The sequence below is a fragment of the Phalacrocorax aristotelis genome, chromosome 1 (genome assembly GCF_949628215.1).
Source record: "Phalacrocorax aristotelis chromosome 1, bGulAri2.1, whole genome shotgun sequence".
NCBI lineage: Eukaryota > Metazoa > Chordata > Aves > Suliformes > Phalacrocoracidae > Phalacrocorax > Phalacrocorax aristotelis.
Genome location: NC_134276.1, coordinates 122,139,348 through 122,166,779, shown reverse-complemented (window position 1 = coordinate 122,166,779; position 27,432 = coordinate 122,139,348). Strand labels below are relative to the sequence as shown.

Here is a 27,432-nt window from a genome sequence, read left to right as displayed (position 1 = left end):
TGATGCAAACGGAGATCAGCAGGAAAGCTTAAACACTCTGGGTTCCTGGGTGTCCTGGTAAGTAATGCAAGAGTCACTCAAAATAGCAATTGTCACTAGAAAAATAGTACTTATTTTGACACTCTTGGCTGTTTTTTATAGAGCTCTAATGACTCAGTCTGAAAACTTGCCTGCACAGCTTGTGAAACGTGAGGTCAGTGCTGCAGTTAGCCCCAGATCGAGTCTACCCGGACACCACTTCTAGGGAGGCGGTCCTGAAAGGGGACGCTGAGCGCTGACAGCTGTATTCCAGTACAGGGTGAAAAGCACCAAGAAGTGACTTCCAGTACTAACCTGACCAGCCACTGGAAACAGATGCCTTTTTGTCTGCCTTTTGTTTTCAAATGGCCAATAAGAACAGATCAGCACTGGCACCATTGTCTGTAATAAATGTGTTTTCACCCAGTGGAAGGCTGTGGCGTGTTGCAAACAATTATGGCACTGAGTAAAGCATAATCAATCACAGAAGTGACACAAAGGATACATTTGCCAAAGCATGGTTTAAAGATCGGGATCTGTATAATGGAGCTAGCACACTTAAGACAGTGAAAAGGAGGGATCAGCATTCTCTGGGATGACATATAAAATGGAGTGTCATGAAAAGACTTCATAGCCCTTTGCTGCTGTTGCGTTTTCTGCATCACAGCAAAGCTCTGTCTTCTGCTTGTCAGAAGGTCCCTCACTCCGATAAACTGGTATTTTGTACTCTTGAGTAACTAAAAAATAAATGCTGTGTTTCTTCAGATGCAGACTTAGTTTACTGTTGTGCAGTGAGAGATCTTTCTGTATGCTATGGGTCCTGTTCGTTGCTATATTCTTGAAGCCTTATGTTGGAGTCGCTCCACTAAAATCTGGAACGGCAAATCCCTGTGTTCAGAGACACCCCACAATATGTGGCCACAGGATAAAAATCTGGGTCCTACAGGGAATACTATAGCTTTCCAAAGGCGACATCCTGTAGCCGTATCTTCTTGCATTTCTCCTTTTTTTCCACCCCTGGACAGAACTTCATCTTTTCACAAATGAAAGGTTCTCTCCTCCCAGCCAAACCTTATGCTGATAAAGGTCAAGTTAGGATGCTTTGAAACTCAGGCTATCGTTTCAGCTCTTCAAGATACAGATAAGAAGGAAGTTTCTCTGCAGAAGCAGGTGGTTGAAATATAAGGGGTTTTGAAAGCTGCAACACACAGATGTCTCTCCTCCAGACAAAGAGATAACCAGAGATAACCATCCAGAGTTCTGAGGCTTTAGGCATAAAGGTTACAGTGTATGAGTAGAGAGGTGGTATAGATCTGAAAAAAAGAGGTGAGGTAGGAAAGCTGAATCCTGACTCAGAAGAACATTTAGCCTGACCCCAAGACCAAGGCAAGAGATCAAGCCTGCCGGAGAAGCCTTGGATTTGGGAGCAGCTTCTGTGTTTTATTTTCTGCTTTTTGTTTGATTCATTCTGGGCACAGAAGTTACTGGCTGCCTTCATCACCACTTCCTCCTCCCCCTGATTAGAGCAATCAATGAGACACTGCGTTTTGACTAGCTGCTTTTAGCAGAAGGCTGACAAGCACCATGGTGTTCGCCTTCCTTTGGTACGTAGCTGTAATAGCAAATTCAGTCTGCCCGGCCTTCTACAGGGCTTTCTTAAATAGTCTGTAGAGAAGCTATGGTTTATACGACAGGATAGGTGGGGCCAGCTTCCTGCTTCTGATCTCCTCTTGATACCCACACTGGATCAATATCAGCAGGCCTCCTGGCAATGGCTGCTTAACATGTGGGACTCCACAGAGGCACACCCCAGAGGCTCAGAGGGACTGACTGCATCATTTATGTTCAGGTCATGTTGTCAAACCTTCAAGTATTTGGAGGGAAACATCATCCCAGGGGAGTAAGCTGTGCACCTGACAGAGATGAGGACTAACTAGAAGCAACCAAAGGGAATATAACTAAGTGAAGGCATGTTTTCTGTATTTAAGCAAAGGTAATATGGAAGAGCTTTTTAAAGGAAGCCTTTTCATTTTATCTGTTTGAATTTGTTGCCTGTATATCAATCCTGTTCAACAACTGAGTGAAAACGCAATTGATTTTCAATTGTTTATCTTCTCTAACAGAGTTACCTGCAATTCTGTTTTCCAACAGAGATCTCACAAAGCCAAACCTAGGATTAAGTACATTCCTATTCAAACAGAAATGTCAGAGTACCGGAGTACTTAGAGCAAAAAAACCTCTCCAAACGTGCCACACCTAGACTATACCTTTCTGGCCCAGGAACAATCCTCTTAGAACAATATTTTATATTCTTTACTGCCAGTATGATATAGCTGAAGATGATTAAAATCTTCCAAGTATGTTTTACTTGAGCTTATAATATGGGCACTCTACAGAAGGCTGTAATGAAATGGTGGCAAGACAGATTAGTACAAAATCAATGAATGACACACTTAAGATCACAGAGTTTTCATTGTTTTTACTGTTATTTGATAGCATTTGTCAAACTCGGCAGAAATCCCTCCTGCCATCAAGCTGGGAGCTTGTGCACTTCCTATAACAAAGGAAACAATGATCAACAGATGCTGGCAAACCTCTTGAAACCTTCTGCACCGTTTTTGGCACTAGCTTCCGGCAAAATTTGACAAACTGCCTGTCTCCCTTGGACTGACTACTGGCTTGTATTCCTTCCCAAAGGCATTCTTTGAAAGAAGGCAACATGCTCATGGACCAGCAATGCCAACAGCAGGATAGAGGGAACTCTCAAAAACTTTACAAGAGCCCCCTCCCAAGGTACAGTGAGAGACTTTAGCCCTAGAATTAGAGGAGGGATGGGAAACTTTTTGTCTGGGGGATGCCTACCATCCACGGTTTAATTCTTCATGTTACTGCTGAAAAACCGAGATGTCATTTAAGTATTGCCATCCTTTGAATGCCACAGAAACAGGAAAATATTTTGAATGAACAATTGCAATTAGTGAGTCATCAAGGAATATTATTAGAAATAATTATTCTGTACTTCTGACCTTACAATAGTCATCGTTGTTGACTTTTACAATAGGAAGCTAAGACTAGCATGCCTCAGCCACTTCTGGGATGGAGTGCTGAGATACACCATACTTAAGTAATTAAGACCAGGAATGAAAGAGAACAGAGTAAAACTAGCCAGTAAGTGAAAGACTTAGCAGTATTCAAAGTGTTATTTACTCTCACTAAAAAGCTCCCAACCCTGCTCATACCAGTGTGGCCTAGGAATAATTGTTTGCAAAATGGTAGGGTTGTTACTAGGAGGCTGAGACATTTCCAGCAACACCAAGCCCTGGAGCAATAGCTAAGAATTGGCTAATACCTGAGGAAGCCCTGGTCATGGTGTTTGCTGAAGAGTGAAATACACTGAGAGGAGGAAATGGCAGACAAAAATAACTTTTGCAACCTCAAAGCCTTCTGTGGAAACTCCCCACCTATGAACAGTATTTGTGCAGAAAAGCTGGTGCTCATATCCTCTGTTTACTTAAGCTCACAGGCACTGATATGACAGGCCAGGCATTTCCCAAGTTTTATTTCAAGCCTTTGTCAGAAGGCGTGCAGCCATTTCCTAAAACATTAATACATCAATGTGAAAGCGGAAAGCAGTGACACTGCAGGAACTGGGACAGGGTATTCACAGGCATGTTGTTACACTGCCAAAGTCTACTGCTGGTTTTGGCCAAACAACAGGCAGGAGAACGCGCACATGCAGCTGCCTCGTGGAGGCACAATGCAGCACTGACATTCAGGGAGCGGGCTGAGAGCCAGCGTGAAAAGAAACAGCATCACACTGATTTCTTTTTTTTTTAATTAACATTTGTCAAACTTGGAGAGAAGCCCACACTGCAAAATTTGGATGCAAAATTCAAAGAGCTCAGAAGCTGGAAATGTTCACATACAGGCTCTTCTTCATTTGTGCCTAGTCTTTTTTATAGGTCATGCAGAGATGACTTAGTGGCTCTTACTGTAACTTACAGTTAGCAACAGTCATTTCTAATGTATGTCATAGTGCACATCAGAGCTATACTCCAAAAAAAGGTGGCAATGTTTAATAGTATGTGGGCATTTGTTTTCCTTTCAAAGAAAGAATTTTCCCTGAAGTTCCTCTCTTTCAGGTGGGGGAAGAGGGGAGAGCCTTCAATGACATCAGCAGGGAAGAGTGAGAATCTTTTGACCAGATCTGGGAGCTGTTACAGTTAGTGGTTTCTCAAATTTTTGGCATATGATTGAAAGCCACTAGTAAACTCTTGCAATTTCAGTAGTAACTCATTAACTCCACAGAAGGTTCTTTATGTGAGAATTGAATTAAGAGGTAAAAATCCAGCCCTTGCTTTCCACTTTTTATCAGCACGGCACACAATATTCAGCAAATCATGCCGTCTGCTGACATTAGAAGAGAATGGGGACTGGAATATTACATGCATTACCCTCTTAGTTTAATCAATACAGCATCACTTTCAAACATCCTAAACGGCCTATAAACAGCACCTTTAACACGGCAGCGACAACTAAGGCTACTTCGGTTCCTAGGAGGACACTTGCATCCATTACATCCTAGCTTAGAGATAAGACAGCCCAGGGAAATAAGACATTGAGTCATGTTACAAGGTTCAGAAGGATTTCGGAGCAGCAGAAACCCTAAGTAGTAATACATTGCTAGTGTTCCTTTTCTGGAGCTTTGGGGAGTCCAGGCAGGAAAGTCAGCTGGCTACTGATGAGAATTCCTCAGCTACGCCTTTCCAAGAGCCAAGTCTCAGCCCTCTCTGGGGCCACATGAGACTGAACTATTGCAGTCCTCATGGCAAGGACCAGATCCAGCAAATGAAACTCCTTGTTTGTCCCTCGGTGCTACTGGCTACAGCTAGCTTCTATTTGGCTTCTAGATGACATGTAACAGTGACACCATGCCTCCGTGCTGGTGTATTTCAGATGAGTGAAAATGGTAAAGGCCCTTGGAAGAGGAAAGCTGTATATAAAAGTTAACTCTTACAAATAGTCCTTCTGCCCTGAGAATTCTTCAGAAGAAGAGAGACTGTTTTATAGCACAGCGCAGCTTCACGTGCATCCTACCAATGTAGGGACACCTTCATTTTGTTGGTTCCGACACGGCATTAGATGAGTCATGTATGAAATAATGTGAATCAAGTGATTTAATTTTAATGTGTCTTTTGCTTCCTGCATTTATCCACAGTGGAATAATTACGCAGATAATTTCCTTTTTAGAACAGCCTTTCAGGCTGCTTGTGACAGACCTCATTGCTTTCCTCATGCTTTCAAGCAAGGAGGTGTGGCCACTTGCTGGATCACTAAGACTGCTTTCAAAGCAGGGTCAAGTGGTTTTACTGTCTAAATGGGCAAATGCCATTCTTTGCCACGTGACAAATAAGGGCCACCTGTCATTCTTGAGACAACAGCAGAAGCACCCTGCTTAGATCAATGCAGTTTCAGACAGTACTGTGAAAAATAATGTAGATTAGTTACATATAATTAGCACACTATTTTAGAATTACTTTGGCATAAAGGAGGCTAGCTTTTCTTCTGGAGAGATTTTTCTACCACACCAAGGGGTTTTGTCTCAACAGATTCACTTCTAATAGAATAAGAGGCTCGATTCATAAGGGAAGGTTTTTGATTAATTTTCTTTGTTGTATTAGCATGAAGGAGGATTTTTCTGAGGAAAGTATTTACTTAAACAGCATTTATACAGCACAACATTTGCAGTCTGAAAGCATCAGTGAGCTGCTTTGCAGGCAATGCAGAAGGGGACCGCTTTTATCTTAAGTTGAAGTAAACCCACTGTTAAAGTAAATATGCAGTAGCAACACCACCTAACAAAGGGAACATGAATAATAACTTTTCTAATTTAAGCTGTATGTGGGAGGATACAGGTAGGCAGCAAAAGAAGTTGGAAACTGATTTCCAGCATGATTCATAGAGTTTTTCAGCAGTTGCTTGCACAGGTGAATTATAATAGTTGGCATTTACATATAGCTTTTCACTGATTAAAATCTGATGGGTTTGGGGCTTTTTCTTTTTGGCAAATGAAACACTGAAGCACAACAAAGTTAAGAAACAGGCTCATGGTACTGACTGTGTCGAGTGTCTTGACTTTCAGACACAGAACTGATCCACTGGTTGTGCAGAATACTGCTCATATCTAAGTGAGAGAAATTAATTATAAGATGAATGGAATTACCAACAGAAGTTAGGGGAGGATTTCAATATCACCGGAATTGTAGCAGTATTGTCCATGGCTTATGAGCAATGGTAACCAAGAGGATGTACTAGTACTTTAATAAGGTTGTCTTTGTTCCACGCTCCTTCATTATCTATAACATCTAGAATCACTCCCTACCTACACATTTACTAAGACAAAGGGAGCTCCCTGTTGCCATTACATTTCCAACCCCTTCCTCCTACATTTTTCTTCTCATTTCGTATTGCACAACTAGATTTGGCAACGTTTTTCCTTAACAGAGACCAAACTTACGTGTTCTGACACAAGAACAGAAAACAAGAATAACCCAGGTGATGTCAACAGGGCTCTACTACATACTATAAATGAAAGCAGCATTTGACCCAATGCTAATATAAAGTGATTCTGAAACAGTGATGCCACATAAAACAAGAATTAGAAAGCCAAAAATAATTTCCAAACAATACTTTTCACATTCTCTGGTCTAGCATAGATTTCGTTATCATTGCTTCCATTACAGGCAACGTTAAAATAAAAATAATTACAAAAAACATCCATAGCAGTCTGTCTAGAGAATCATTAAAAAAAAAAAGTGAGGAATACAATGGTTGTCCATTCACAAATTTGTGTAGGTCTGCCCTAGGAGCACGCCAATATTATTGCAACTATTGCAGCATTAGTTTTTTGTTTAATTCATAAAGTGGAAGCATCAATTTACTTTTGCTTGCAGCTGAACTAAATTTTGACCCAGCCTTTTAGAAAGGATAATGCTGTATTATTTCAATATCAGCAATTAAATACTTTATAGTAAATGTATGTAAATGGCAATAATAGACATTTTAAATTTATTTCAAGTTCTTTGCAAACACTTTTCTTTCAGCAGTGTAGAATATCAGGATTACAGGCTGTCAGTATCCTATAGACTTTCACGCTACATAACATTCTCCAATGAAGTAGAGACATGTTCATTAATAAAAATTTATTAGTATAGCTGAAAGGAATCTGCAGTAAATCTTTACAGCACAAAACTAAACATGACTCCATGCTGACTCCAAAGCATGCATGTTACTTCTTAAAAGTGCTTGACAAACATCATCTTAAAAACAAAAAAGAAAAATGAATGCCCCACTCCCCCAACAAAATGGAACCTCTAAGCTAACAAAAAAGCAAACGGTAGAACACTGTATTTTGGGCAGACCAAGTCAGCTCCAAACAATTTTAATAGGCACCTACTGTGTCTTCTGGAATCATTGTTGCATGCATATCTCTAGTCATATTGGATTTCTCTTTCAGCTTTGACTGGAGTAATGTGTGTTCCATTACACCAATTTGTATGTCCATCTGAATGGTTTCTTGCTTCAGTTTTGTTAAGGCCTGTTTAATCTTCACTAGAGGAGCTGTGCAAAAAAAGATAAACAGCGTAACTCTGTGTCAGCTACTTAACACAAAAGCATTATTTTCTCTAATTCATTCCTTATAATTGAAGAGTTGAATGAAGAAAAAGGCGTTCTACTCTAAAGACTTGATTATACTGATACATCATTTTTAATATGCAGGACACTTTAAAGATGGAAATAGGTGATGACAATTCTGCTGTCTTCTTGACATCTAAGATCTGCATAAAGATGTGCATCAACGTTATGATAGGTTTGTCAATGATGTGTTTTGCTCAGCTGAAAGCCTCATCCCAACAGCTGACTTGGGGTTTGGTAGAGAACTGAAGACACCTTCAGCAGGATGTCATCTTACCTGTGAAAAGCTATTAAAATGTTTTGTGCTCTATACTCTGTTTCTAATCCTTCACTTCCCACTAATATCACCCTAGGCATGCTGCCGCCACTGCACTGTATTGCTCCTTATAATTCTGGGCTCTAGAGTTTATCCTGACCCGTGTCCACGCCGTAACACAAAAAAGGTGCTGCGAGACACACGAGTAGCTCCTTCACAGTGAACCAAGGGTGCACAAAGTTTATTCATACAATAACATTTACAACTACTTATGTAAATTAGCTGTCATGGTTACAGTTAAATATGGACACAGCTTGCATATTTAGTCCTACTGTAACATGCATCAATTTATTTCTGCATTCATACTCCTTATACATTTGCAACAGAATGCATTTATCAGGAAAAATCTCAAACCACCAAATCCTGAGTCTGACAGAAACTAATTCAAATACATATGTAGGTTTAAATATTAAAAGAGTCCAAACATCAAAACACCAAAACGAATCTTCTCACTGACTCCGGCCAGCCTTAGGGAATCTAACAGCTACTGCCAGGAACTATTTCAGAGTGAAAGAGCCTGAACCTGTAACGTGTTAATTTCTTTCAGTGAGTTGATAACTATTCAAAGCAGAGACAAAACCAATTCTTTTATGGATTTTTACAAATAGTTTACCACAGGGGGAAATCCTGGAATCTTTACCTTTTGCAGGCTTACGTAATATTTTAAAAAAGGTTCAGACTCCTGATTTTCTTAGACACCTTTTAAAATTTTTAATATTGGTATTTTAGACTAATTGCTCATTCTGGTCTTGTTCAATTTTTCTTTAATAAAGGACAAATTACATACCTGTCACTCAGAAAACAGGTGTTTGGTCTGAGGCAAAAACATACTTACCACCATCGGTCATACTGCTTCCTCTCTCTTCTGTTTCCTGCTTTACTCTCTCTAATACTTCTGTAATCTTAAAATAGGCATTTTTTTCTTAATTAAACCAGATGAATGTCAAGGTAAAAAAGAAAAAAAAAAAATCCCTGCTGAATAACTGCATTAGTATAAAAAAATGAACTAATCTGTGTTAGTTGTTGTTATAAACAAAGGAACATTTTTTTTTCAAACATTAAGAAAATTTTAAATTAACTTAAAAAATTTTATGTTGTAAAAACTACAGCAAGAAGAGTAACAAGGTGGCCAAACAGCATGGTGTTACTAAGAATCTGTGCATCCCAAAACAAGAAAAACAACAGTGTAAGGGTTGCAGTATGATGCTGGATGGAAGATAGAGACCAGTATCCCTGCAGACCAAGATTCACCAAATGACCGTGCCAGCTGCCCTTCTGGAAGTGTCACAACTTCAGCACGTGATAGTGGAAACCCGAGAAATAGCACTGCTGCAAAAGATGGTGCAGCAGGCAAGCCTGCTGGCACTGGCATGGGTATTGGTATGTAAAATGCATGTATGAAGAATAGAAGTCCATTTCGGCACTGACTATTGACCAGTTTGCCTTTGTAGACAATGAAGAAAAACAAATACATGATTCTAAGGTACAGTCTAGGTAATAATTTAGTATTCTTGTCTATAATATAAAAATGGCCCTTCCTTAAGGCTTCAGTAAAGCCTTTTCAGTAACGGAAAAGAAATATCACTGCATTGTTAATGCATACCTATAGTGGTACTGGTATCGCTAGATGGGCTGAGATTTGATTGCATGCTTGAAAGCAGATCAGTGGTAACATCCGATGTGTCTAGTTTATCTCAGATATGCAGCACCCGCTGCATCTACATAGTCTGAAGGCTGCCAACTAGTAACATATTCATCATTACTAATCAGTCAATAACTTCCGAAGCACATGTTATAAATCTGACGTCATCATAAACTACTCTCTTTTTCAAACTTACTTCCTTGAGAGTGAAATAGAAGGAAACTCTAATTCTGCAGAATCCATACACTCAGAAATCTTTACTAGAAAACTCCTGTTAAACTGCTGTATTACCTACTACAGTTGGACTAGATGATAGTTGTAGGTTCCTCCAACTGAACTACTCTATTCTATTCTAAAACATCTCAAACTTGTATTACAATTTCCAGTGCATTCTTACAGTGTGATGTATTTTATGTGACTATTCCAGACACTTTATCATCTAATAAATAAAGTGGGTTTTTGAATTGGACAAAGGGTTGAAATATTTGGAAATCACGCAGTAATTCTAAATGAAATGCCATGAAACACTCAACATGCTGAGGCAGTTACGAGTCGGGGGATTTTTCTTTAAGTTTGTCAGAGCACTGATTTAAAGAAAAAAGAATCAGAAACACAGTTTTAGTTATCAAGATAATTTGACTGGTATGGAAAAGTTACTATTTAGTCAAACAATGCTTTTAAGTGCTTGGAAGATGAAAATTTCAAATTGTTGATTTTAACTAAAAAAAATAAGAGTTAAGCTTTTTTTCTTTCAAAGAATTTATAGGCATGTCTTGATTAATCCTCATTAATTCTAGGGCACAGGTTATAAAATACACATTTACCCTCTTTTACAAACTGGAGAAATTAAGAGCTCACAATGGCAGCCTGGGTTTAAAATTTAGGAACTGAACTAGATCACCTCCAGTAAACAAACAGCTTAATCTTTAACATGAGAACAAATCAGAAGGAACTGGGTTCATAAAACTGCAAACACTAAATGCCAACTCTCTGAAGATTGTTTTAAAATAAGCAAAAGAAATTATGTGAAGATGTGTTTTACCTCAGAAAGCACTTTAATCCTTTCAGTTACTCCTCCGCTTCCCTCCTGGTACTTCTCTTTAGCCTGGAAAGAAACACGCTTTTTGCTGCAATGATGAAGCTGAAGAGATATATGCAGGTAGCTCAGAGAGAACACCAAACCTTGTTCTCACACGTCCCAGTTCCAGAAACTCTCACACAAATGCCCAATGACCTTTACATCACTACACATACGAGGACAGGCTTAGAATATCAGCCCCTGTAGTGACTATCATCCAAAAATTTAAAGCAGTTTTAAAAATTGTAATAGTCCTAATACATGCACAATATTATTTCCTAATACATGAGGAAATAAACATAAAGGAAACTTGCCAGAATGCAGACAGAATTGAATCCCAAAACCCAGACTACTTCGTCATCAACAGTAAGTTACTATCTTGAAGTTTAACCGTAAGGTAAGCAGAAAGCACAGAGGTCAAATCCTGTTAACCTTACTTTTATCGTCACGCCCACAAATAGGAGGGCTAGCCAAAAGGCAGCTTATACAGGCCTCCTAACTAGGGGATCAAAAAGCTTCTCGAACAGCACTCTCTTGGCATAAAAACTAAATGAAGCAAAGAAGTAATCAGAGCGCTTTGTGCACGTTAGCACGAGTAATCAATATAGGAGATGAGTGCTGGTCTGAGACTGTAGTTTTTCCACTCATCACAGATGTGTGAACTTCACAGCAAAAGCAGAACTAGCAATTTACTAGCTGCTCAAGACTGGCAACAGATTTACATAGTACTCAGGCAAAAACATTCACTTTCCCCTGTAGAATAGCTGAATAAAAATCGCTAGTTTAGCTTAAAAGCTATATAATCTGACACCCATTCAACATTTCCCCTGCTTTATATCCAACAGCAGAATTCACAGATAACTACTCTGAGTTGTCTTTGTGTTCACCCTCATTTGATAGCAAGGTAATACTCTAGAAGGCAACAAAAAAAGATCAGTGCATTACCTCACTCAGCAAGGCTTGTGCTGAACGGTACTCTTGAACCAAGTGCTCCAACTGATTGTTGATGTACTTCTCCCTGCTATTGATCTTTTCCAATGTTCTGCTGATTTCATTATGGAGTTTGTCAAGGTAACCCTAGAAAGTCACATTCTGTGTATTGGCAGTATACAGATAATACGCAAAGAGTATTAAAATGGTGCTGTAATTAAGAAAGGATATGGAAGCCTACAAGTGAGAGAGGAAAATAGCACAGAAATGCTGTGTTTGGCCAACAAAAAATATTCCTAATATGTTCTGGTTTGCCCACCTCCAAAACACATATTTCAAGCTTTACTGCTTCCATCACTCCCCGCCCCCCTCCCCCCCAATTAATTACAAATGTCAATATCAGTAAGCTACTCTAACAACAGTATTTGGCAGTATTTTAGGGGTTTTTTATCAGGACTTATTTTCAGGTTGTATTTTGCCATTTGTAATCAGGGTGTACTTATGGTAATGCATACGCTAATGAACCCTAATATGCCCCATTAATACCCCTGTTCATCCTCACATATACAACTCTTTCCCACAAGATATTCTGCCAGCCCGCTGCCCCTAGTCATCATTATTGCATGTTTCCCTTTTTAGTGTTACAGCATTAGCACAAATAAAATGAAGAAAAAAAAAATCAATCTAGTTCTTAAGGTATCTCAAATAGAAAATAAAAATGCCCATACAAGACATACCCTAGTTTCTTTCAAAGAAGATTCAATTCCATCCTTATGCTGATGCATTTGATCTACATGAATCCTCCAATCCTAAAAAAAGTGCCACAAAGTAAAACATAGGTAAGTACAACTTGTATCTTTCTCTGGTTACTGAACAAAGGCTGGTATGCAAGGCAGGGTCAGTTCTCTTTTACACTATTACAGTGTATCATTCTGCCACTGCCCTGTTCATATCCAGAGGCACTCGCTTAATGTGACACAATTTATAAACCTCCTAAACGTCACATGTGACACTGATCCATGAACAAACACTGACATCCTCACTGATACCAGAGTAGCAATGCTTTTTAGAGTCTGATCTTCACGGAACCACTTCTGCTAGAAACCACTCTGGGAACAAATACTGAAAATATAAATTATAGCTGCACTAGCTCAGCTTATTCTTAGACAAAATGCATGGTTCAAATGCCCAACACCTACCAGTTCCAGACTATCAGATCCTCCCTTTCTACTTAGCCCTCACTATTATCAGGAGAACAGAAAGAAATGAGAGAGGCAGAAATACCTAAACTTGTTTTTGATAGTGGGACAAAATTAGAAGGGGTAAAATTATTTGCAGCTTCTAGGTCATAGGAAACATACATGGACTCAGGGATGGGGATGAGAAAAGGTACTGTTTTAACTCAATAACTTTTAACTTTTACTTAGAAATCCATTCCAGTTCCAGTACTGGTCTGGTTGGCACTGCGCTGGTCTAGGTGTTAAAAAAAAAGTGATGTTAATAGATTATAGAATCACAGAATGCTCTGAGTTGGAGGGGACCCACAAGGATCATCGAGTCCAACTCCTGTCCCTGCACAGGATGACCCCAAATTTACACCATGTCTCTGAGGGCCTTGTCCAAATGCTTCTTGAATATTGTCAGGCTCGGTGCTGTGACTGCCTCCGTGGGGAGCCTGTTCCAGTGCTCCACCAGCCTCTGGGGGAAGAACCTTTTCCTCATATCCAACCTAACCCTCCCCTGGCACATCTTCCTGCCATTCCCTTGGGTCCTGTCGTTGGTCACCAGACAGCAGAGATCAGCGCCTGCTCCTCCTCCTCCCCTTGTGAGGAAGCTGTAGACCATGATGAGACCTCCCCTCAGTCTCCTCTTCTCCAGGCTGAACAAACCAAGTGACTTTAGCTGTTCCTTACACAGCTTCCCCTCTAAAGCCTGCACCAACTTCATGGCCCTCCTCTGGACATTCTCTAGTAGCTTTATATCCTTAATGTACTCTGGCACCCAAAACTGCAAACAGTACTCAAGGTGAGGCCACATCAGCGCAGGGTAGAGCAGGAATCACTAGAAATCAAACCTTAGGAGACCTTCTTGTAAAATAGGTACTGTAAGGATATGTGGAAAGTGACAGTGTTTGCTTCAGTAAGATTATCTGATCAATCAAGGACCTTATCAAAAGGATGATAAGCAAAACAGAGGCACAAACCTGAACGACAAACAATAATGGATGCAGTAACAAGAAACAAACCTGGTCAGTTACATTGAAGGATAAGGGCATGTGGAGTGTGAGAATGTTTGTATCGGTACAATTGTTGAGGACCTTGTCAAAACGGGATGATAAGGAAAAGGGGGAGGGAAAAAACAAAACCTACAGAGACACAGACCTGTCAGACAAACACTAAGGGAGACAAGAAACAAAGCTCATCAGTCACGCTAACTGATGGGCTATCAAGAAACTGCAAGCATCACTTCAAAGAAGTTGAATCTGGCCCTTGCAACTGATAAGAACGCAAACCTGGGGATTCTAGATATTTGGGACAGGGGTTGGTGCAACTATGCACATTGATGAAGCAGACCGAGGACAAACAAATTGGGGTGTAAGAGGGGCTGATCTTGTGTAAACTGTGGCCAGTCAGTCCACTTGTTTGACTGAGCCCTGTGCCTGATCACTGCAGTCTGTCCTGTCGTCTTATTAATTTTTTATTATCTTTCTGTGCAGTCTCATGCTCTATCCCATTCACGTACAAGTGCCACAAGGACTAAGTGTCTGCTGCTGGTGAGAAGGAATATGGGGCCAGCAACTGGAATCAGACCAGGGCTGCAGTTATCCCAGGCCTGTGCTGTCTGCATCCAGAGAGAGCAGGGGGCTCTCAGTGCTAGCCACAGGAGCAGGTGAGGGTCTCAGCCACCAAGGCAGAACCAGCATGTATCCCTAAATCCAACTACTGGGAAGGACTGGTGTGAGTAAAGCAAATGAGGGGCTCAGTGCCAGCAGCTGGAGCAGGGACCGGCAAATGTTTGCACCTGCCCTAAATCTGCTGTGCACATGTAGAATTCAAGAGCAGACTTAAAACTGAACTAACTAGCCATCGAGCAGTCAGCTCTGGATCCAGGCCTGGGTATGAGGCAAGCAGAAGGTATACGCTGGTATTCATGGGGACTCACAAATGTAGAGTACCCTTAAGACAAGCTTAAGAGTGTGTGCATCTCTTTGCTGGCAAGCATCTAGCTGGAGTAGCCAGCAAGAAGAAAAGCAGTGAAACAGCTAAGAGGGCCCAGCATCCAGGCAGAGGGATCAGACAGAAGGACCATGCTGATAGTTGAAGAATCCATCAATGTGCACATGCTTGTGAATCTAGAGAGAAGGTAGTATGTGCTCTCTCTGCTGAACCTCAATCTTAATCAGCTGAAGAAGAGGAAGGGGGCCTGACTGTCTATACTTTATGGGAGTCCTACAGTCCTGCTGGAGACAGGGCCTTGTTATGGCAGTTTGCATAGCTGGTCATGTTGTAAGGGAACAACGCCCCCCTTGGAAAGAGGAAGTATTGCTATGTTTAATTAGCATGAATCTAGACTTTTTTTTTTTTTGATCAAGCATTGTTTGATGATTTAATATTTAACCTAATCTTAGGGACAGGATATCTTGGCCATTTAATCAAGGACAAACATTCCTTTTGGAAGAAAACAAAGGAGAATTGGCAAGAGAAAATAGCCTTGAATTATCCTTGCATAACACATGACCATATATATGGATAAAAAGGGTTAGGGTACTTCAACTGTAAAGACCACCAAGAACCCCCTGAAGAGAGGAAGGCATGTGCAGAAGGATCTGAAGCGGAGCCAAGAAGAGCAACTTAATGCCATTACGCAACCTCTGTAGGTTAGAATGTGTATGTATTAAATAGGCACAATATGTATGAATTTATTGTATAAATATAATGAAGGAGCCTGCTTCGGTGTGCTTGATTTGTGGAAAACCACCAAGCACCAAGGCCTGCACAACCCTGGAATAAATTAGCAATGTCTCTCCTGAGTGTGTGATTATTGACTCATTGCACACCGGGCAACAAATCCACTTTTCAGACAACAATGTCATGGAATCGTAGAATCACAGAATGGTTTGGGTTGGAAGGGACCTTGAAGATCATCTAGCTCCAACTCCCTGCCATAGGCAGGGACACCTTCCGCTAGACCTGGTTAGTCAAAGCCCCATCAAACCTGGCCTTGAACGCTTCCAGGGAAGGGGCATAATGGAGTGATCTTTATCTTCTTAACATTTGCCTGAATTTGCACGTTAAAAAATACAATCATTTGCAGCATTGTGTTCAGTTGAATAAACTCTGTGTTTGTGCAGTCTGCAAATATTGGCTCTCAACATTTGCAGTATGTTGTTTCTCAATCTTATTATCCCCTTTAGAACAATCATGAATTTAGAAGGTATAATTTTTTAACATATATCATTTAAAAGGAATCTTGTTTCCTGTTAAAAATGGAAACAGACTAAGATTTCAGACCCGTTTGCAATTTGAGAAATGGACGCTCTGGGCCAGAGCCACTGCAACTTCTGCTGTGCATCTAGCAGTATGAGGTAGTCTCTAATTTGGACCTCTAAAAATCCTTTAGAAGGGTCTTCTGCCTGTGTGATACATGCTTCTGAACCTGCAAACAAGAAAGAAGCAGCAGCTGCATCCATCAGTCTGGGATAAGGACCCACAGGTCCCCGGACACACGGGACTGAGCTGCAGGGACTGAGCTGCAGCACCTGAGCAAGAGGAATTCCCAATCCTTGGAGCTCCTGGAGGATGCAGCCACTTATAATGTGTCGTAACAGGTACAAAACAAATCCTGGCTTAAAACAGCTGCACACTTAAACGTGTGCCATCCTTCAATCACAGGCAGTGCTAATGATTTGAAGTGAGGCTACTACCCCTGCACAGGACATGCACATAACTACCAAAGGACTGGTGCGTCTGTCTCACTATCTCAGAGGAGCACAGCCGAGCATCTCCAACAGCTGTTCAGCCCATGAGGTTCACCTGCTGCCTACAATTGTGCTGCTGCCCACTCTTCTCTTCCAGAATGAAACAAAGGCTAGTAGAGAAAACGTGCTTATGTTGTACGTTGGGTTTTAAGTTTGCAGCAGACTCAAGATCTTTTGTTGATTTGTGACAATTGTTCACAATTTGTCAGACTTTGTAGTTTAAATAAAAACAACAAACACTCCCCCCCCCCCACATCTCCTACCCCTGCCCAAGACTTTACAAATAAGTTACAGTTTCTAATGCCATTGATTAAACCATTAACCCCCTCCTGGTACTCTGTATACATGTGCCGTATAGGAAACGGAACATGATGCTTTTCTTGTAGAATGAAAAAACACCAAACACTCCTCTCCAGTTATTTCCGAAAGCACCATAGCACAGAAATAGAAAAAGAAGAATCCTCTTTTCATGTTCATTTTGACATATTCCTTAAAGCCAAGAGATGGTGCATTAAACTGGAAGCTGGCAAACCTCAATTCTTACAGTGGCTTTAATTTTCCATGTACGTCTTTATTACGTTTTAATTTCTTAGTGTGAGAATCAAGCATGATGTTCTCTGTAACAGATGAGCTTGCTGAGGATCAGAGGAAGGTGGCTTCTTCACATAGAAGAACGCAGCATAACGGAAGATAGTTGAGAGCTTAGCCTATTCTGGGCAAGACAATTATCTTTCACTGAGTTCTGAATCACCGCTACAGATTGCTCCAACACCTCAGCTAGCTGGGTCACAACAAATGAGCCCTTTCAATACTGCACACTGATCTGTGTGTGCTATGCAAGCTTCTAGAAAGAATGTTTATGGCAACACAAGGAATAAATCCTAGGTTTGGACTTCAACTTGCCAAAGGCAGATGTCTACTTCTAAGCTCTTCATTCTAGACTACTTGCATAGATCATGGAGACAAATACTCATTTCTAAGAAATGATTAAATTAATCTTGAGGTAGTTATCTGGATCGGTAAGTAAAATCAGTCAAAAAAGTACTCACTACTTTTTGCTAAACATAATACTTTTTGCTAAACATAAAGAGAGCCCATGATGACTAGATCAGAGGTACAGACATACTTTCCTGCCATTTAACGTTCAGCAAGATTAATTCCATGCAATCAACCTTTCATGTGGTTGACAAATTGAACAGTTGAAAGATAAGAAGTTCTTCAGCTCTCTTCCAGCAAGATGTTTTAATAGCTGCTAAACTTGAAGGCATAATTTTTTAGAAGTATGACTACATTGGAAATATTTAACTACTAAAGACATTTCCACTGAACAGATACATAGAAATAAAGATATGGAAATAAGATGCCCTGTAAGTAGCAGAAAAAAAATATTCTATAGAAATTTGGAAGAAAAAACACTACTGAGAATTATTGTTTCTAGGGTCAAAGTGAGTGACAAAGATTCAGACAAGAAAGCGTTGGAGAGCCCATTATTCACAATTCTTGGCATGACAAAAGAAAGAGAGTTGTAAATGGAAAGTAAACAACACTGAAATCACACTTTAAGCACCATGTGTACATACGCAAAACCATTCTCACATACCTTATTGTCAGTCCTGACCGTAACTTTCAGCTGTGGAAGCACACGTTCCACTTCCAGATTCCACTCTGCTGCATCTGTCGTGGACTGTAAAATCTCCTCTTGCTTTGCAGAATCGTTCACATCCTGTGTAAAAATCACAAGGTTTCTACACAAATCGTCAATATACACAGTGAGACCTGTTAGAAATCATAGTACAATGGCTTACATTGTTCATAGTCAGAAAAAAATTTATATCCAGAATGATCTAGATTACAGATAACAGATTTCTTTAATGGCTTTCTTTGAATTAACGAAAAGTAGGAATTAAAGTAAATATATCTTCTCATCATATTTAGAATTGAAAATAATAAAATATCTCTGATAAGAAATTATAATACATTCCCAAAATAGCAAGGGGGGGGAATTAAAATACATTCAAGAGACTAATACTATGTTTCCCTAAAAGTCTCTGCAGAAATTCCTTGCAAATGTTTCTAACAACCTTGCGGTGATAACAGTTTAGAAACTGGATGTACATTTTTCTTTTAAAATAAGATGATCCATTTCAGTTGGAATGGTTCTTCAAGTTTAGACTATATAAGGACTTTTGCACTTAAATCCAACAGAAATAAATCTCTGATGCAGATGTAAAACTCTCCCAAGAGCGGACTGATGGGTAACAACTTACCGATCTGTATGTCTGTGCCTTTAAAACATTCAGGTCAATAAAATTTTCATCATTGTCTGACTCTTCTTCCTTAAGCAAAGTTGCAAAATAAGACAATAAGACTTCAGTAAGCATTGCACAGTCTTTCTCCATAATTTTGTTTTGCATGAGCACAGGACAAGCAGTATTAAATTGCAAATTTCTAACACTGAGAGTTTATGATAATGGAGCTTGTATTTACTTAAAATCTTATGAGGAGAAACAATATCTGGGAGAATCTGGAAGATGAAAGCTACCCCACATTTCCCTCAGGGTGCCACAGAATTAAAAAACTAAACCAACCAACCAACAAAATACCTCCAAACCTAAGCCCTTTCACATCAAATGGGCCATTTTCAATAGTTGTATGGTAACTGTAATTTAAGTGTTTCCGAAAGGATCGCATTAAAAAATAAAACCAAACAAAACCAAAAACTGAACCACAACCAGACCTGAACACAGTGTTCAAGATGTTCTCTGCACTACAGATTTGGAGCTGCAGAAAAATGCCACGCTTTAAAAGTGTGCAGATGATACAATTCAAATCGAGGCAGTTTGTTTTCTTGCCCATGACAGTACTTTCTGGGCTGACTGTTTTACAGAATTATCTGTCATAGTCTATTGCATTCCTCAGTGATCATGGTCAGCTCAGAGCCCATCACTGCATAAGTCAAAGATGCTTTTGCTGTGCGTTACCTTGCATTTATCTATACTGAATTTCATCCGCCATTTTATCACCCATACACTTCTCCCTTACACATCTTATCCTTCTGTAGCTCTTCTGTTAGCCATTGTCTTTTCCATCAAAGTAAAATTTCATCATTCACCTCCTTTTCTAGAAAGTAATTAACACTGCACTAGCTCTGGTCTTAGTGTAAAACCCTTCAAAGCTTAGTGAAAACTTGGGAGCTTATTCCTGCACCTTACCTAGTTTTTAACCAACAGGGATCAGTTTATTTTCTTCTGGCATGTACAGCCCCTATCCCCCTGAATACTTGCAAGAAATTAGAATGAGACTATCTTTTGCTAAATGGACAATATATATTTGTGCAGCACTTACATATTACAACACTACCATGACAACAAGATGACCAGTTACCGGAACTGAGGAACCAAACTGTGCAGATTTCCTTACACAGCCAGCCTTGCTGGCTACTGTCCACCTAATTCCCCAAGATTTACAGAACTAGGCTGGTCAGCCTTATCAATTTTATTCAGAAGAATCAAAACCAGAAGAACAATCAATGAACCTCATCATTAGCATTTAACTACTGGAAATACTGCTAAATCACGTATGGATACAGTCAATACATCCAGGACACATCAATATATTGGCAGCAACAGTGAACTGGGGCGGAGGGGAGGAAGCATTACATCAGCATATAATTTACGCCTGTAGAACCATTAGGGGCTCTAAAAAAGTGGTTATCTACTTGGTATAAAGCTAGCTCAATAGTTTTATTAACACACAAACTCAGAATAGCTAATAAACATTTTAGTTTGTGAAAATCATGGCCTCAGATATCACCTGAGAGCAAATCCAGAGGTTCTTTGAAAGGTTTCAACTGTGCTTAAGTTAACTGTTTCCTCCCCGCTTCCCAATTTAACAGCTTAGACCTTAATGAGACACAAAAGAGCAGACAGCTGACTGCTTTCATATTTAAAGCTTTTAGCCAACAGCTTATATTTCTTAGGCTGCTCAAATGTGCAATACAGAATGCCTTTTACTGTTCTCCAAATTATTCAAGACTTCTGTGGCGACTTCAAAGCTGGTAAAAATGCAACCAGACATCCACAATTTGTATATTGTATGAAATTTAATAGGTTGGAAATTTTCTTGGCTAAAAAAAAGAAAGAGAAAAATAATGCAATACTTAGGAAAACTGTGAGAAGCAAACTCTTCAGCTGTTACATTCTGGTGGACTGTTGTGGCACATAAATTGGGAGTATGATCAGAACCATATGTAGTCCTGCAAGGAGCAGGGAGTTGGACTTGATGATCCCTGTGGGTCCCTTCCAACTTGAGATATTCTATGATTACATTACTGGCACTCTATGTCCAGCTTTTATGACCTTCAATTTTTTCCCCAAGCACTTGAAAAATGTGAACACAAAAATGGGACAGTTGTGGCATTTTCTATCCAGTATTGCTGGGTCTTAACACTCCAGAAAATTGTTTTTCCTCAAGGAATTTACTGACCCAGCAAGTGAACACTTCCAAGCTCACAGCTTTCAATATTTTGGTTTTGATCTACATTTATTTTGTACAGAATCATCAGCTTTTGGAAAAACTGGATGTTAAACTAACTTCTTTTTGTAAATTTCACTTCAATTGTCTTCAGCTAACTTCCCTCTCCAGACAAATCTTGTTTAAGCTGGCAGTAAAAAGACTACTTTGAGGACACTCACAGAGGCCTGTGAAAATGCAATGTCTTGTGATAACATTATGCTACCAGATAACAGAGACTCCAACTCTCAAAAATATTCTGAGAAAGTCAATCAGCAAGAAACAACTTCTGTTCGACATCCATCCATAAGTCCTAAAGGCATATTTGAACTTACAGGTGTATTTCATAGGCTGTTTCATAGACATGACAACTTAACTGTAATTATTATAATTAAAAAGCAGGAATAAATAGAACAGTTCATCCTCAAACACTGCCATCTTGATGGTAAAAGGTATTTTTGCAAAGCAGAATGACTTATTCTGCAGTCAGAATGGATGACTGGATATTACCATTTAATTTGTGAAGTATATAGCAATGAGCTGCCATGACCTTTCTCTACAGAAATAACTCAGCAACCTTCATTTAGGTCTTTGTTGATGTTTCTAAACAAATGCTCAGCTTCCAGTTGTTGTTTTCCATCTACTCTGTTCCCAAACCTTAAGATCAACTCAGTACCAAAGTTACCGTTTCCTATTTGCAGTGAAATCTGAGTTACAATAGTGAGCACTCTATTAAGTAAGTGCTGGGCAAAGTTTAACCAAATATTAGCCAATTCTGTAAACAGAGATTGAAGTTTCATTTAACCTCAACAGCTTATATCAGCAGAAAATAAACAATTCTGAATCTATGCAATTTTAACATCTCATTAGATTCCTCTTCACTTTTCATTAACTATAAGTGCACATAAGAACATAAGCTCTGTATTAACGAGTTAACAACCTTACCTGAAAGGAAACAAAAACTCTACAGAGAAGCTGACAGTACAGGGAAGGAGATGCAGGAAAAAAGGGCGATGGAACAGCTAGTAGAAAAGACTTCTTAAACAAAGCCAAACAAAATGAACAGTGAGAAAAATGTTCTTGTAGCTGACCAATATCAATATAATCAAAACCAGCTAGGTAAACCTACCACAACATCATCTTCCAGTTTATTAAGTGTTAGTTCTGCATCATCTTCTGTTATTTCTTCTTCTTCTAGCTCTTCTGTTGGATATGCTGGTCTGAAATTAGTTCAAAGAACAGCAGAGCTTTTAAGCACAGTAAATTGGAAATACTTCTGTAAATTGCTCCTAAGCAAACGAAACAATTCATGAGAAGTATGGATGATGTGGAATACAATGAGACAGTGTATCACACATTTAAATAAAATTAAAGCTCAGCTTTAAAAGTCTTTGTTTACCTTGGACTGGCTTAAAAGTGAGGGCTCATTATTATACCAAGCAGTATAGTACATTCATACCTCAGAGACATCTGGGGCGTAAATTTTGAGTCATTTTTCTCTTTTGACTAACCTCTTAATATTTACGTGCAAGTCACCACAGACTCATTTTTGGCTTACAGTGAAATTTTTGTATGAAATAGAGGTAAGAGTAAAATATTTCTGAGGTAGAAATTACTTTGCTATATCCATTTCAAAACCTACCAGAGGGAAGGAATGAAATAAAGAGCACTTTTAAACAGATTTTCATATAGTTCAAATTATCTGTCATCTAACTTCTCCTAAGATTTCCTTCAGATTTAGTACTCAAAGTTGCTGTAGCCTACTTGTAACATGATCACATACTGCCCATACTTCCAACTGAAGAGGTCAAGATTGATTGATAGGACCTCAAAAAATATTAATATGTTTCATCTCAACTGCCAGATTAACAATCAGTTATGCAGAGGAAAATGACCATAAAAAGGTCATCAGTCAAATCTCTATTAATTAGCTAAGTCTATTAATGGCCCAAACTGATCTTTGCTGGTAATAAACTAAGTTGAGTGAAATAGCATTAGGAATTAATTTGCCCCACTGCTTCAAGCTAGCTGAATTTTGCATCTCATGAAACATCAAGTAAAACGTTTTTGGTAATTACTGTTTTGTCTTTACAATTACAGCTTACATTTGTTTGCTAGAAAATAATGCATATGAAAGGATGCTTAAAAGTGTACTGTACCTTTTCCAGCTAAAGCCACTGTATTTCAAGGCTTCTTCAGCTAAACAATCAAGAACATAGCATGCTTGCTCTCCGTAACCTGCCTTTAATTTTGAGGGAGGAAAATCCACAGGCCTTCCCTGAAATAGAGAGATACAGTGTTTACTAATATCTACCCATCAGTTGGGCTCCCTCTTAGGGATGCAACAAGATCTACTATGCTAAAACCAAAGTGTCCATTGTGTACGAAGATTTTACCAATGTTAATTCATATTCTTCCCCTATGCAGCTCCAGTCAGGGAACAGAAGGGAAAACAGAACAATCCAAGTAACATATGCAGTGCAGAAATCTTCAAGCACTGGGTAAGAGGATACTCACAGGGAGCAGAAGAGTCAGAAGCTGCAAGGGAGCTAGATGGTCAAGCACACAAGTGACATGCTGGTAAGGCAAGAACAGCTACAGAGGAACTCAGGTACTGAGACTTAACCACCAGATTTTCAACATTGCCTTGTTAGTTCCAGATTTTATTTATAAAATATTTTTTTTATTTATTGCTGTGCTACAGAATAAATATCTTAGTTTTTTATCAATTCACTCCTTTAGAGAACAGTGTTCTTAACATGTCATTCACAGCTGTCTCGCAGTATGATCTTCCATAAGATCATACTTCCCATAAGTTGATACATTCTCCTGACCTTCATGTTTGTTTTTTTTTTTAATATTGAAAAAAATCCCAATAGCCCCTGGCAGCTTATGCAACCTTTTACTCCTTAACAACAACAAAAAAAATTTAAGATAACACGAACACAAATCTAAGTCATCTCCTTCACTATGAACTATATAACTGACTTTGGCAGGAGTAGGATGACAAGTGCTGTGTAAACTTTCAAGATAAAATCTTTGTAAATTATACTGTTATAAATAAGCAACATATGTGGTACTATAAGAAGTAAACCTGATTTAATCCATCTTACAGAATGTGGAATAAAACTAACTGAAATAATATATAATATTGTAAGACCATTTTTGCAGTGCCAAAATGTTAGCAAGTAGGTACGCATAGTATAAACTTCCAATTAACTAATTAACATAGTACGAACTTATAGATAGGAAGAGTCTGTCCAGTCCTTGGGAACATAAGCACACAGCAGAGAAAGTGTGTCATTACTGTTATTTCTGAAGGTGATGCACGTGCTTGAAATACACTTGGGTAAACAGCATGTTCAACACTTACAAACGATCGCAATTCTGAGAGTATATTTGATATTATTGCATTGGGGTCATCATATTCTTGTGGCTGTTCAAAGGGATGTCCTGCTTTAGTGATCAGCCAAGCGGCAAGCGTGCAAAACATAAAGAACTGCTCACCAGGATTAGTGGGCAGTGCAAAGTAGTGCCTGTTTAAAAAGGGGAAAAAAGGGTAAATATTTTGAGCTCCCAAAACTCTTACAGCACTATAGGCCAGCACAGGCTAGAAAGCATTTTCTTCGACTGTCTTTCTCAATGAGTCATCTATCAGAACTAAACTCAGGATGTCTAGTTTCACATATAAGCACAGTAGACTAAGTTTTTTATGTGCAGCTCATCCATTTTCTGCTCCGATTCAGCTATTAATCAACATTAGACGTCCAAGCACTCAAATGGAAACTGGGCACTCCTCTCTCCTGCCAGCAGGATTATACAATTTCAGTTAAACACCACCAGATTAACATTTCCACATAAATGCAAGTTTCTCCTCTTATTTACCAGAGCAATCTCAAGACATGATGACCTCAATTCTGTTCCCATTTAATTTTAGGGAAGCAGAATCCATCCCACCACTTCATAAAATACCACCACTGACTAGTTAAGAGCCTATGCAATGTATTCATTCAAATGTCCTTTGCATAAGATAAACTACAAAAAAGCTCAAAAGAATCAAAAGTCAAAGATCTGCAATTGCCAATAACTTGTAGGCCACAAATGAGGTAAGATTTTTCTAAATCTCAGGCATTTTTCACAGGCCGAGTGATTTACAGGGCAAGATAAAATTTAAATTTTAAAAACATCCTCTGAATAGATTAGCAAAAGTTATTGATGACTACTGTCAACATCACACAGCGAACAGCCTACTTAAAAACAAAATGAAAATGAACCATTGCATCCTTTACTCATGACACTGGAAGCCAGGGTGGATTTCTCTCATCTTTTATCTACTTTAGAACACATTGAAAAATGCTTTAGAAGTGCATATTGCTCTCTATTACAGGGAGTTTAGACAAACAGCACAAAGAAAGGTATCTGTATATGGGCATATGGTTATGCCTCTTTAAATAAAGAAATAAATTTTGCATCAAGTGACCATGAGAAAACTTGAACGGCACTTCCCTGAGGAAGGGAAAGCAAATTTACTGAAGCCTCACTGCCTAAAGAAATGCGTCCTCTTTCTGCATATCATCCTTATCCATGCATGCCCTTATGCCACAGTAAGCTCACCTCCTGTCCCCTTCTTAACATCCCCAAATACTCCTCCTGACAACAGCAATACAACCAGTTCCTTTTTCCCCACAAGTTCCCCAAACCTCTTCCCCTTCCCAAATTCCTCAAGAGTGACAAGAGGCTGGTGTTCCTAAATCAGAGCATAAGCTCAGATCAGAGCATGTTTTTGAAGCGATCCTTCTACCCATCCTCACCTACTGTGCTTTGGGTCACTTCAGAGAGCAAGACACACAAACTAGATCGATTTTGGGTCACACTAAATTAAAAGATGTGGTCCTAATGAGGATTCAGTCCATAAAATCGGACCACGGTTAGACCCCCCCAAAATATCAATCATGTGCACACTGGGTACTCGGAACCAAACTCTTCCCCTTAGAGGCACAACTACTCGCTAAGGTGGACAAAGTTTGCTTTCTTGCTCCAAGAATACTCGTGGCCTGACAGCTGGTTAAAAACAGTTTACAGCCACTGAGCTCATACTTGAGCCTCCCTCCCAACAAGAGAATAATTTGGACTACGTTCCCTCCCCCCCACAACCTGTTGCTTACAGAAAGCTTAACTGTGTGATATGCTGCTGTGCAACCTGGTTGAAACTGATGGATGGATGGACTTTAAAGTTAATTGGGCAGCTGGATATTGGGAAGATGGAAACATCGGTTCCCATTTCCCAAGTTTCCTGTCTCCCACCATAATTAAAAAAAAAATTTGTTACGTATGAAACAAATATATATTAGATATGAAAAAACAGTGGATCCAACCCCCCCTACACATACACACTCCCCACAAATAGTTACCCTGACTACAAGAAAATAATTTAGAGTAGTATTAGTTTTTGCACATACACTGGCATGCAAATATTCAAACTCGAGTTATCTACTAGGGGTAGAGAAAGTCCAGTCACCATTTACTTATCACATCTCAGCGTACAAGAGGGACTTGGCGTTTTGAAAGTCTCAAAATCATAGGGGAAGCCGGCAAGTTGAGTGGGTGTTACCTAAGGCAGGCACTCGAGTGCCAGCCCTCCTCCCCTAACCCCTGGCCCCATCCCCACCGGCTCCCTTCTGCTAACGCTCCGGCGCTGGGCCCGGAGGCGCTCACCCACGATACGTCTCTGAGGCCTCTCGCTGTGGCCGCGGCAGCCACGGACCCTCACGCGTGGGGCTTCGTGCGGCGCGACCCCCGGCCGTCCCCCGCAGCCACCCGAACGCCTTCGGCGAGGCCCCCACCGCCGCCGCCGTCCCCCCTCCTCCCCGGGGCCTTCCCCGCCGCCGGGCGCCGCCGCCGGCCGAGGGGCACCTGGAGAGCGGTCTCATGTTGTGGCGCCGCAGAGCCTCCTCCTCGTAGCTCAGCAGCTTCAGCTTGTCCAGCAGGTCCTCCATCAGCACGAACATATGATAGGCCGCGCCCGGGCCCCGCTCCCCCGCCGCCGCCGCCGCCGCCGCCACCACCACCACCCCCTCCTCCTCACGCTCCCGGTCCCGGTCCCCTGCCGCCGCCCCGCGCCGGCTCCCGCCGCCGCCGCCCGCGGCCTCGTCCGCCATCTTGGAGCTCTGCCGCGGCCCGTAACCGTAGCAACCGGCCCTACCAATCCCCGGCCGCCTCGGCCTTGAAGCCTCCCTCCTACCCCAATACGCGTGCTGTGACCA

At 40.2% G+C, this 27,432-nt stretch overlaps 1 protein-coding gene across 3 annotated transcripts; it reads right to left on the bottom strand.

Annotated features, from left to right (window-relative positions):
* IFT57 (intraflagellar transport 57) lies at window positions 1–27,342 on the bottom strand. Of its 3 annotated transcripts, none has more exons than XM_075104083.1 (12): window positions 27,083–27,342; window positions 24,543–24,705; window positions 23,329–23,447; window positions 22,299–22,389; window positions 18,925–18,993; window positions 18,258–18,380; window positions 12,417–12,488; window positions 11,695–11,826; window positions 10,714–10,776; window positions 8,865–8,931; window positions 7,475–7,638; window positions 1–54 (listed from the first exon to the last, which is right to left on the bottom strand). In XM_075104083.1, the coding sequence occupies exons 1-12, from the start codon at window positions 27,325–27,327 to the stop codon at window positions 16–18; spliced, it is 1,347 nt and encodes a 448-aa protein (XP_074960184.1). In that variant the 5' UTR covers window positions 27,328–27,342; the 3' UTR covers window positions 1–15. The 3 variants fall into 3 exon arrangements, with proteins under 3 accessions (XP_074960184.1, XP_074960203.1, XP_074960195.1); XM_075104102.1 differs by lacking the exon at window positions 1–54 and adding an exon at window positions 2,488–2,572; XM_075104094.1 differs by lacking the exon at window positions 1–54 and adding an exon at window positions 7,206–7,337.
* Between the last annotated feature and the right edge of the window lie 90 nt (window positions 27,343–27,432).

Coding starts and splice junctions, on each gene's coding strand:
- IFT57 (XM_075104083.1), bottom strand. CDS start 27,327: ATGGCGGACGAGGCCGCGGGCGGCGGCGGCGGGAGCCGGCGCGGGGCG. Junction 12,489..18,257: donor CGGTCAGGACTGACAATAAG/GTATGTGAGAAT, acceptor CACTTTTTTTAG/GATTGGAGGATTCATGTAGA. Junction 55..7,474: donor CAATGATTCCAGAAGACACA/GTAGGTGCCTAT, acceptor ATTACTTACCAG/GACACCCAGGAACCCAGAGT.